Consider the following 12,560-nt stretch of genomic DNA (forward strand, 5'->3'; position numbering starts at 1 on the left):
TAAAAGTCAGTCCTCTTTTTGTCTCCCTGGTCCACTAAAAACCCTGTTTAGAAAGAATGAATATACAGAAATTATGGGGAAAATGCAACATGTAGGCTGTAAGTTAAATTTTAGTAAAGGACAGGGGCATTTGATTAAATCTCTGGGACATGAGTAGGCACTTCCCTTGCTCATAAAATATTGACTCACGTTATTTGAAACTAACACGTAAAGGGGCAGTTGGCTGGCTCAGTTGGGAGAACATGTGACTCTTGACCTTCAGGTCACAAGTTTGAGCCCCATGATGGGGGGGAGAGTTTACTCAAAAAAAAAAAAACAAAAACAAAAAAAACTAAATTAAGGGGGCATTTAAAAAACAAAAACGAAACAAAACAAAAATCCTAATGCATAGATTATGAATCAAACAGTATTTGTTTAATGTGTTAAAAAATCTCATTTCAGAGTCATCCTGAATGAACCAGATCTTGAAGGAAAAAAACAAAAACAAAAACAAATCAGCAGTCCAAGGGAACACTATGGAAATTGTTTTGCAATCATAAACCCATGAATCAGTTTGAAGGTTGATCAAAACAAAATGCATTTTTAATTCACTCTCATATTCCTGTAATTAACAGATGGTTAGTTTTTAGTTAAAGTTTCTGCTTACATGTGGAATGAACACGGAATTACATGGCACCAGCCTGCATCCTGGCTGAGAACTTTTTTCCCTCTAAAGTTTCATTTAGGGTCAAATGAGTAGAAACTCTACACCGTCAGTTAACATTTAACTGCTGTGCAGTGGTTTCAGCTAAATGTTAGTATTACGTCTGCAACTATCATGTTAGTGGTTTTAAAAAGCGGCACAATTAACAGAACAGCTGTGAGGAGCAATGCCTTTAATTTTACAAATGGTGCCTTTGCACGAGGAGATACGTAAATACGCCTCACTGAAAGGAATCCACCTGACTGTTTTGATTCATTTCTTTGTATTAAAACAATTCCCAAGGCTCTTCTCCGTGAACACTTGAGCTTGACATTTGAGGCCAACCCAAATCTGGCATCTACTGTTCTTTTTGGAAACTCCTACCCTAAAAGCCTGACACTTTCCAAGTTTTCGTCGGTGCCCCCAACCCTCCAACTTGAGATGAAACCCACCTGGAGGCCTGGAATGGTGGTGCTCATTTCCATTCCTACGGCATTTGGTCCTTAGCACTTGCTTTTGTTAGTTAACTTTTCATATGTTGGTGATATTAACTCCCAGCTTAGCCTCAGAGTTAACAACAGGTGTTTAGACAGAATAGGTACTCACATCTTTGTTGACTAAGATACACTTATTGGGGTGTCTGAGTGGCTCAGTCAGTTGAGCGTCCCACTCTTGATTTCTGTTCAGGTCATATCTTGGTTCCTGGAAGAGTGTGGAGCCTACTTGGGATCCTCTGTCTCCCTCTCTCTGGACCCCCGCGCCCCTTATTCATGCGCCTGTGAGCACAAACAAGCTCCCTCTATTAAAATGAATAAAACACTTAAAAAAAAAGATATTCACCCTTAAAATGTGTCATTTTCAACCTTTTAAATGGTATCTGATAAGCCATGTCACAATTGAAAAGGATACTTGAGAAATCTACTAAGACAATAAACAAACATAATTAAGACAATAAACAAACGAAAGATTATAGGAAAGCCCCATTCCCTTGTAGGAAGATTTAAGGATTAAGATTTAAAAAAAAAAAAAAAAGCATTTGGGACAAAAGACCATCAAAGATTGGATTCTTAGGTCCTAAGAACATTTTCAGGAACTCCAAGGTGACGGAAAAAAAAAAGTTTGGAATACTCAAATTTTCTATTTTAAATGTCAAGAACAGCAATAAGCAAATAGAGCCAATCAAATTTTAGAATGCAGAAGATATATTTCCACTCGTGATTAATTACTGATGTTAGATGTGGAAACATTCTTAGTGTCAACATATTAGATGACATAGTTTTCCCACAGAGAAAAAGCTATTATAAAGATCTTCAAGAGGAAGCTTACCCACGTGTACATGGTTAACTTGTGAATATTAGGAAGATGGTATTTTTGTAATAATGTGATTAAAGAGTCCTTCCACAGTAACTTTTAGATTTTGAGGCTTCTTGAAGTCAAGTGATGTTTCCCAACAACTTTTGTATTCTTCATTGCACTTATTACGTTCGGTAATTAATGGGGTAATATACACCTAAAATGTCTGAGGCAGGAGTGTGAGGGAGAAAAGGAAGGGGTATAGTGGATACCTGCACATAGCACGGTTGTCTCCAGAGACATCATCCTGCATGGACCCGATGCTGCCTTATGGGACCAACTCCTTACTACTCTTTTTTTTTTTTTTTTAATTTTTTTAACGTTTATTTATTTTTGAGAAAGAGAGACAGAGTGTGAATGGGGGAGGGGCAGAGAGAGAGGGAGACACAGAATCCGAAGCAGGCTCCAGGCTCTGAGCTATCAGCATAGAGCCTGATGTGGGGCTCGAACCCATGAAATGTGAGATCATGACCTGAGCCAGAGTCGGGCGCCTGACTGCCAACTCCTTACTATTCTTAAGAATCAGCCATCTATCTCTCCTCCCATGTTTGGCTACCACACCTAAGATGTTTGCTGGGAAGATTGAAAGGACAATATAGGTAAAGGCTTTGCACAGTTTCTGGTGCCTGACAACTACTTAATACTTTTGTGAATATTTATATAAATATTTTTTGAATATATTTTTAATGAGTGCCCATGTGTCCTGTGTGCTGTTTCAGGTGCTGGGAACTCCGTATAGAACAAAGTAAAGCCCTTGCTCTCCTGGAGTTTACAGTGTAGGGGGAGGTGAGAGACAACTTTACCCATAGATAGAACGTGTCGGGTAGAAATAAATGCTATGAGGGGCACCTGGGTGGCTCGGTTGGTTAAGCATCCAACTTTGGCTCAGGTCATGATCTCACGGTTCGAGTTCAAGTCTCACATCAGGATCTGTGCTGATAGCTCGAGCTTGGAGCCTACTTCTGATTCTGTGTCTCCTCTCTCTGCCCCTCCCCTGATTACACTCTGTCTCTCTCTCAAAAACAAACATTAAAAAAAAAAAAAAGAAAGAAATGCTATGAAAAGGGTGGGGGGGGGGAACAGAATACAGAGGGTGTGTGCGCGTGTGTGTGTACATGCATGTGCTATCTTATACAGGGTGGTAAGGGGAACCTTCTCTGATATAGATGTGTGGGGAATGAAGGAGAGGAAACACCAAGTGCAAAGTCCTGGAGTAGAAAGCATGCTTGGCTTGTTTAAGGATCATAAGGGATTCCAGGAGGAGAGCCCAGTTGCTAGGGGAAGAGAAGACACAAGGTCAGTGAGGCAGCAGGGACCAGAGCATGTGGGGTCTTGAAGGCCTTTATAAGGTCTTTGGGTCTTTCCTCTGAGAGGGGAAACATAGAACTGTGAGCAGAGAAGTGATCTATGTATACTTGAAAGAGCAATATGTGGCAGCTATTATCAAATGCTATAACCACAGTAGATGAAATATATGGGAAATAAATACTGATTATTGTTCTTTAACCCTGACCTGGGTCACCTAGGTTATAAGATCCAGGTGGGCCAGAGGACATTGCGGTGTCTATCCGTCAAACATGGTGGAACATGGTCAGAAGTTTCAACCTGACTTATTGGACAGGGTCAGTAAAAAGGTAAAGAACATAGGCTTTAGGATAAAATGTGAATGGAACTGAATCCCAGTTCCAGGGATGAAGTCTTGGGAAAGTTACTTAACCTCCTTCTCCTTGGGCTTCCCCTTACATGCAACAGGGATGATAGCGTACCTAAAGTACAAGGTTGCCTTCAAGATTAAATGAGATAGATGAGACATACACATAAAGCATTTAGCGCAGGGCTTGGGAGCTTAATACACAAACTGATTAAGAAGGGGGATGAAATCTTTTACACTAGCAAATTAAATGAACAACTTAGTACCTTTTAAAATACCTATCATTTTGCTCCATACTGGAAAAGCATACATTACTTTTTAAAGAGGCAACCACTTTGATTAAATTACTGTTTCCTGCATTTATAAAATCCATCCTTTAAATGGTAATTGAGTAGGTGAATATTCTATGGCTCTATTAACAGCAGTGGAAGTTGGAGAATTTGAAATATTTTCGACTTAAACCTTTTTAATTTTGTCTGCAGGGCAATTCCATTTCCTCTACCAAAGGAGCTTAATTTTAGAAACAACATTCTTTAAATGAGGACAGAAGCTACTTGCTACTCAGAGTATTTGTTTGAAATTCAGCTAGTTTCAGTACAAGTCAAACCAAAAGTGTTCCTCAGAATTTGTATGAAGCAGGATTTTGCCACAAAATCCCATTTAAATTCTTTTCAGTTAAAACACACCAGACAGGATTAACAGATTTCAGCCACCTGTAGCTCTCACCACGGTCAGTTTGATGTTAAATTTTGTCTACATTAATGGAACTTATCATAGGCTTGCAGGAAAATGCAGATGCGGATTTTGAGACTGACAACATTCTATACGACAAAGATAACTACGCTGTTGCAGTTCAGAAAATTCTTTCCCAAACAAACCTAAATGTTGGAAATCCATCATACTGCATGGAAAAGCTTCCTGTCCACAGTATCATTGTTTTTACAAGGTGGCAGGTATGTTGACTTTCCCCTTTCGAATTAGGTACGTGATCTTTATTTCATTTATTGCGGCAGCATTTTATTACTGGATGCTGATGCCATCACGAAGTACAACATCGCCCACACGACGCACAGCCCCCTCCTTTTTCGTACAGCGCGGTGCTCGTTCCTAACTGAAGCTGGCTCTCGGAGTAACGGATGCTGCAGCAAGGCAGACAGACCCTGTCCCCAGAGGCGTGCCCCTGGGACAGGTACTGCACTGGTAGCGGCGACGCCGTCGGGGCGACGAGGGGCGCCCATGCGGGACCCACCGCTCCTCGGGCTCCCTGCCGCTGCGTGGGTCTCGAAGCCGGAGACCGCGGGGACGCCGGGGGTCGTCGTGTGGTGCCACCAACGACACAGCGGCAATGGCCCACCCGGAACACAACAGGGACCCGACACCAGGCAGCGAAGATTCCGCAGCTTCTCGCCCCCGCCCAGCCACTCGGGGTCCGACGGCCGGGCCAACCCTCCCCCTACCACCGCCCCCCGCGCGCACCCGCCCAGGCCCCGCCCCGCCCCACGCAGGCGCGCGGCAGGCTACGCCCCTCCCCCTTCGCTCGCGGGGCCCGGGCAGGGGCGGAGCGACCCTCGGAAGGGGCGTGGAGACCGGACTCGACGCGCGCACGCGCTCTCAGACCTTACGGCTACGTGTCGGGCCACGTGACGCCCACCCCGAAAGTCCCCAGTGAAGCAACAGGACGTTAAAAAAAATTCTTTTTTGGGCGGGGGGTGGGGGGGAAGGGATGAAAACGGACTAGAGATGGGGGAAAAAAAAAACGAAAAAAAAACTATAGTAACGGGAGGAGAGAATGGGGCCGTGCGGCGGCGAGCGCAGCAGCCCTGGCGCGTCCCGCTGGCAATCCCTCTCACCTAAACGCCACCGCCGGACCGCGCCCGCCAGACGAGCCGGCCCGGCGGCGAAGAGCGCGAAGCGGCGCGGCCGTCGCCCCCGCCCCAGTCGAAAGCACCGCCACCCGCCGCCCTGCCCGGCGCCCTCCCCCGTCCGTCGGCCCCCGCACCGGCCCCTCCCTCCGCTCTCGCCCGCCTCGGCGGCGACCCCGGCCCGGCGCCCAGGCCGGGCTCGCCGGGCACCGCCTCCGTCGCGCTGCCCGCCGCCGGCCCCTCAGGCCGCCCAACCCGCCGGAGGGAGACGGCGCGGCGGCGGCGGCGGCGGCGGCGGCGGCACCCGGGCCGGGGGCTGCGGGGGGCGGCGGCGGCGGGAGGAGGAGCGCGCCGGCCGGGGCCCCGCTAACGGCCTCCCTGCGCGGCCCCGCCCGCCGCCCGCCCCCGGCCCTCCCCGCGCCGCCGCCCCTCCCCCCGCGCCGCCGCCGCCGCCGCTGGCAGCGCCGCCTGAACTGAGGCGAACTCCGCCGCCAAGTGAGTGAGGAGGAGGAGGAGGAGGCGAGGAGGAGGAGGAGGAAGAGGAGGAGCGGAGTCAGAGCGCGGCGGCAGCGGCAGAGGCGGCCGCGGCGGGGACCAGCCCAGAGAGACCCCGAGCCCGCGGCAGAAGCGGCGGCGGCGGCTGAGCGGGCGCGACCAGCCGAGCGAGCGGCGGCGGCCCGGCTCCTCCTCGTCCGGCGCCGAGCGGCCCGCGCCCGCACTCGGCCCGCGGAGACCCGCCTCCCGCCCGCCGGCGGCCTCGTGAGGGACGCGCCGAGCCGGCGGCCGAGGAGCGGCGGCGGGCCGGGAGCGCGTCGGGCCGCGGGCGGAAAGTGCCTGCGGGGGCGGGGAGAGCGCAGCGAGCGCGCGGTCCGGCCGCCCCGGCGCCCGGCGCGGGAGCGGAGCGGAGCGGGACGCCGAGTCCCGAGCGGCCGGCGGCCGGGGCTCCCCGCCCCTCCCTCCTCTCCGGCGGCGGCGGCGGCGGCGGCGGGCGGAGTGAGCTGCGGAGCCTGGAATATGGTCGGGGAAATGGAAACGAAGGAGAAGCCGAAGCCCACCCCAGATTACCTGATGCAGCTGATGAACGACAAGAAGCTCATGAGCAGCCTGCCCAACTTCTGCGGGATCTTCAACCACCTCGAGCGGCTGCTGGACGAAGGTGAGTCTCCTCGTCGGCCCCTCGCGGCCCGCGCCCCGGCGGCGGCCCCTCTTCTCGGGACCCGACGCCCCGCCGGCGTGTGGGGAGGGCGGGAAGGTCGCGGCCGGCGGGGACCGTGCGCCCGGGGACGGAGAGGCCCGGGCGGGGCGCACGGAGGCGGCGCCGAGGCCGGGCTCGCGGGGCGCGGCGGCGGGCAGGCGGGCGGGCCGGGGCCGCGGGCGCGGGCGGGACCCGCCGGCGGGACGCACACTCTCCCCTCCAACGCCCCACCCCCCCCACCCCCGGACCCCGGACCCGAGACCCCGGGCCTCGCGCCGCCGGCGCCCGAGTTGGTGGCGCTGGGGAAGGGCTGCGGGGCGAGCCCTCTCGCGCCCCCCGGCTTCCAGCCGCGCCGGCGAGCACCGCGATGGCCCGGAGCTTCGCGGGCCTGCCCGGGAGGAGCCCGGCCTCGCCCGCCCCGCGGGCGCCTGAAGGACACCGGCCCCGGGGCGCACCCAGAGGGGGGCTCTCCCGAGGAGGCCGGCGGTTCCCGAAGTGGAGGACTCAGTGGGGCTTTTGCTTTTTTGGAGTTTGTGCAGCCTGCCGATACTCGAGGGGAGCAGCGTGGGGCTCGATAATTTAGAGAAATTCCAAAGGAGACCGAAAGTACTGCTGATTTAGCCGAAGGCGAGGACAAAATGACAGCGGAAAGCACTTTTTGTCCTTTTGTTTGGGGAAGCGAGAACTGTTCGGGAGTTTAACTTCTCTTCGGGCGGGGGGGGGGGGTGTGAATACGAAATAACGCGAGGACAAATCTGAACGGAGTCCCGAGTAGGAGAGAACTTCGGCGGAGAGCTTTTCCCCGAGGACGCTTCTGCCTTACTTTGTAGGACAGGAAATCAAGACGTTTGAAAGGGCGAAGATAAAAACGAGGGAAAGTTTGCAAGAAAGCTTGGTTGGTGGAGAGCTGAGGGATGCGAAGAATGACTAGAAGATTAATTCTGGCCAACTCTGGAATCTCTTTAACAAGTTTTTGTAACAATCCCTGGACTAGTAAAAATTCTAGTAGCCGTGCCTTGCTGTGAACGCCTGGAGAAAAAAAAAATGACCAGCAAGAAAGTCTCCTTTGAAAATCGAGTAGCCAGGAGTTTTTTTTTTGTTGTTGTTCTTAGAAGCATCACCGGAGGACTGTTAAAGCTGAAAACTGTGTTTTGTAGAACTGAACAGTGGATTTTGGATTTTTCACAAGAATTTTGAGATCTTTATTAAAGAAGTAGGGAAAAGGAATCTGAAGCTTAGAGAGTTGGAATGTCACTAAAGAACAAAAGACCGGAAATGTCTCCGTGATTAAAGATGGTTAAAGAAGGATCCCAGGAGCTTTTGTTGTCTGGAAAGTCCAGAAACAACCTTAAAAGTACGAAACTGTTAGGTTTTACTGCGTCCTCCGTTTTGCTTACATACGTTAAACATAACGGCCGCAACCTTTATTGGAATAGGCTTAACACTGTTGAAACAGCAAGTCTGTTAATTTCACATTGCTCCAGAAAAAACTTGAGCTGTCCCTTTAAGGGGTTCTGTTTTTTTCTATTTGTGTTGGCATTTGAAAGATTGTGGAGGCAGAAAACTTTCTGGAATGTCAAAAAAAAAAAAAAATTGCTGGAACTCTTAAAGTGAGTATTTCCAAATGTGAGCGCTAAGGGGCGCCAGTTATTTTTTTTAAAGGAGAAATGTTTGGAGCAAAATGTGTAACGTACTCAATAATGATCTATATTAAATTTAGTGGAAATTTAAATCACAGTAGATGGTTTTATGTGTAATTTGTGGCCACACTTGTTGTATGTGTAATACATAACATTTGCAAACAGTGAGAACACTTTCTTTAAAATTATGGGAACAACTTTTGTCACATTTCAAAAATAATACGCAGCCTTGCTTTGGTATGTTTTGGTAAAATTAGAGCTTGAGTGGTATTTGTAAAAGTTTCTGTCAGGGTTATTTTTCGAAAGTACTGTTGTTTAGAAAGAATCCTTCATAGACGTTAAAATGAAAATACGTCCTCAAAATATTTAGGGTTAAAGTTGCATTCTCTGAACTGAAATGTTCAGTTCAATCAAATGGCACTACACTAGATTATAAAAAAACAATTGCAAATACTTTCACTTTACGTGCATGCTATTTAAAAACCGCTCATTTAGGTTTCTCTGGTTCTGAAAGGCTTCTCTTTTGTGTTACTACGTTCCCCTAAAATCTCTAAAAGATAATTCGGACTCCTGTTAAAAAGTTTCTAACCCTTGCCTTCAATAATTTTTAATCTCTCAAATCTAGAATTCCAATTATGTCATCTCTAACAAAGGTTTGTTTGTTCATTTCTCTGTGGTTGGAAAGAGTAACCATTGCATTTTTAAGTCTTGGAGACTACTAGCTGAGGATGATAAATTGTAATTTTTTTTTCTTTTAGTATGGTTTACTCCATCTCTTATCTTGGTCTATCTTGAGTTTTAGTTTTATCAACTCCCCAGCATCAAGATTGCTTCTGTGTGGTAGCTGGAATGTTTAAAATGGACAGCATAATGACTAGGAAGTTTGATTGTTTTTTTATCAGACCAGTACAAACATGCAGGAAAAGGGGCTATTCCTTAGTGTGGAATAAGCAGCTTCCTGTAATTGTTAGCCTTATTATAAACTTAATTTGGCTTAAAGAAAATTGGTTTTTGAAATGCATCATATTTTTTGGGCCAGGTGATTGAATTCTGAAAATTTGTCAACTTGCTTTACCCCTTTGTGGTCTGTCGTTGTCCAAAACAAATTAATCATGATTTCAGTTTATGGTTAGGAATTACATTTTGCTTTTCCATATGATTGGCAGAACAAAAAAAAAAAATTACGTAAAGCTTTAAGTTTCACGTTAGTAATTAAGATACTGTACTTATAGTAGATGTATTTTCAGATAATTAAAAATTTCGAATGATTTTTTTCATTTCATTTAGGAATTTATTTCAGAATGCATTTTAAAAGTACGCTTTAAAAATTTTTGCTTGTCAGTTTGAGAATTTTTATTTGGCTAGTCACAAATTTGGGATTTATATGTGCTAGGTTTTCTTAGTTGATTAACACTTGGCATGCTTTAGATTGAGCATTTTAGTTCCATGTCAAGTTAACCTTTAGCCTATATTTTGACTGTGGACAATCTTTTTGGTTTTTGGATTTATTTTATGCGGGGTGGGGGTGGGGTGGATTGTCAGACTTTGCTCCAAGTATCTTCACATGGTTGCTTTTTTTTTTTTTTTTTTTTTAAGTCGTGAATATGTTCTAGGTTAGACCACTCACATTAAGGATGTAATTTCAGTTACTGTTTCCAGTACTTAAGAAAGAATCTTTCGTTGAAGATAGAGATGATTGCACACAAAACCGAGGTCTTAAAGTCTTAAACTGCTCTCTGGAGAGAAGTTTCCAAACTGAATCCTGGGACCATCCTTGGGAAAGAGTAGTTGCTACAGCAAGTTTTTTATTTAAAAAAACAAAACTTTCTTTGTCATGATAATGAGACTCGAGGAACAAGGGTACTTGAATGCAAATTATGTTTTTATAAAGTATTGCAATTTAGGATTAAGACGACAAATGAGATCAGTTAGACTTAAAAATCCCAGATGGGGAAAAGGGAGAACTAGGGATTTTAAAATCAGATTTTGAGTTTGTATTTTTTAGGCACATGGAGGTTGAGGCTGCTGACAGGAAAATTCAAAATGTATGGTTTATAAGTAAAGCTAGCCTAAATCTTTCGTGAATATCTGGAAAATTAGTGTGTGGCCCAGAAGTGAGCAAACATGTTAGATGACATTCTCCATTACTCATTTGAAAAATGCATTTTAATTTTCTTATGTTCTTTTGGAGGGATGGTAATAGATTTTCTGACCTCAATTTTCTCTTCCTCTCCCTTAAAAATGTGGGCAAAAAATGTTTCACATTAGAACTTGCTTTACTAGTTAACATTTTTCCATGTTAATGTTTGTCTCCATTTACTATGCATTTAGTATTGAAAGTATCGTATCGTATCCTCGGTTTTCTTACACTTCAAAAATTTTTTTCCAAGGGAGAAATCTTGCTTGTCTACAAAAGCTTTGTTTCAAAAATTGTATGGCTTTTTGTTGGTATCGAGAGGATTCTTGCTATGTAAGTTTACTAAAATTTTAGGGTTTTTTTCCTGGAGCATTGTTGACAGTAATCAGTATCTCAAACAAACAGATTTTAGCTAAATTGAAGTAATCTGTTCTTTAGAAACAAAGATTTTGTAGTTGTATACTAGCCCTTTGAATTAATAGTGATAAGAAGGAAACTGATATTTATAATCAGTTGTTCTCTCCATTATTCTTTTTCCCCTTACCCAGGAGGTGTCACCAGCTCTATAAGGTAATGATGGAAATGATAATTTGTATAGTAGGTCATTTATTCAACATTCATTCTCTGCTTTTGAAGCTTAACTCCCCTTTAGGCAGAATATGTATTCAAGATGCATGTACATACAATGAGGCAGAAGGTGATTCCTTTTTTTCTTAACTTTATCCAATTTACATGTTTTGCAGTAAAAGCTGTACTCCCAAGGATATAATGTAATTGAATTAATAGAAATAGGTCTCTTCGCTAATCACATTTGCTAGTGTGTTTGGTATGAGACCTTTTCTTAAATGGCTTTGAGGATATTGAGTGAAAACAAGTTAATTTGGTTTTTTTAACGGTTGATGCACCTTATATTTCTGTTGTTATCCCCTCACTTGTCACTGTCCTGAAGCTGATTGTAAAGTGTATCAGTTTTCCGTAAGAAAAAAAATGGTTTTTGGTTTACTTTTTAAAGGGAAATCAATTCCTGTGACAAAGGACATAAAATGGAACACCCTGCCCCCCTCCCCACCACCCCAAACACACACACACACACACACACACACACACACACACACACACACCTGCCTTTACTGGAGCATTATTCTCATGCTCTTTTTCTGAAGCCAGTGTTTAGATTTGTAAGATGTTGTTTGATTGTTTTTTTAATTTTTTGGCTTTAAGAGAATTATACCAGTGTGATCATAGAGATAGCTTTTTATGATCTGACTGGAATATCTTTTAATTTCTTTGAGAAATTTATTACAGTTAATACAATTTGTTCGGTTTATGATGGTGCAGTTAAAAGTAAAATTTGTCTTCCTCTGTTGGGGATGGGAAAATGCTATGCCATTTTTAAGTTTAATTCATTTGATAACTTGAGTGACAGAGTCTACTGAGCAACTTTCTGTTGCTATCGGTATGTCAACTGTTACGAAGATATCCAAGGATCTATTTTAGGCCAAGGGATCAGGATAGAGCTGGAACCTATGCCAAGAACTCATAATTCTATTATGTACTAACTTTTAATTCTTAATTTTTATATTTTCTGACTTTTTATGATTGACAGGATTTCATTATTTTTTCTGATCCTTCTCCTTTTTTGACATCAAGATTATGTACTTTTCCCTTCATGGGAACTTTTAGGGAATGCGTGTACCTCTTTTACAAGTTGGCGTTTCAGTTTTGGGGCCCAGAATAGCTAGGTTGTTAAGATGTCCAAGTAAGATTTTTACAGCTTTTTTTCATTTAACAGAAAGCAAACATAACATTAAAGTTTTCGTAGTGAATGCATTTTGTTAGCGTGACTGTGTTATGATATTTGACTGTAGATATAACCCAGTGTGTGTTAGGTACTACTGTCTATAGAGTTTTCATCAGTCGTACTTAACATTGCAATAATATCTCTGTTTGTGCCTGTCTACCCTGTTAGAATTGGTTGAAAGTGCCCACCTCATAGCCTGGCATATTTAGACTATCAGATGTTCATTGAATTAATAAATA

At 45.2% G+C, this 12,560-nt stretch overlaps 1 protein-coding gene across 6 annotated transcripts in view; it reads left to right on the top strand.

The window, feature by feature from the left end:
• Positions 1-6,409: 6,409 nt before the first annotated feature.
• Positions 6,410-12,560, top strand: part of QKI (QKI, KH domain containing RNA binding) — a 155,231-nt gene continuing 149,080 nt past the window's right edge. For 3 of the 6 annotated variants that reach the window (XR_007152047.1, XM_047857930.1, XM_047857931.1), the window contains exon 1: positions 6,423-6,704. Coding sequence is in view for 3 of the 6 variants with exons in the window: in XM_047857930.1 (XP_047713886.1) it covers positions 6,563-6,704 (142 nt within the window). In the remaining 3 variants the exon portion in view is untranslated. Of the gene's footprint in view, positions 6,705-12,560 lie in introns of all 6 variants that reach the window. The other 3 variants (XR_007152049.1, XM_047857932.1, XR_007152048.1) reach the window with 2 other exon arrangements.

Source organism: Prionailurus viverrinus, chromosome B2 (genome assembly GCF_022837055.1).
Source record: "Prionailurus viverrinus isolate Anna chromosome B2, UM_Priviv_1.0, whole genome shotgun sequence".
NCBI classification, from domain to species: Eukaryota; Metazoa; Chordata; class Mammalia; order Carnivora; family Felidae; genus Prionailurus; species Prionailurus viverrinus.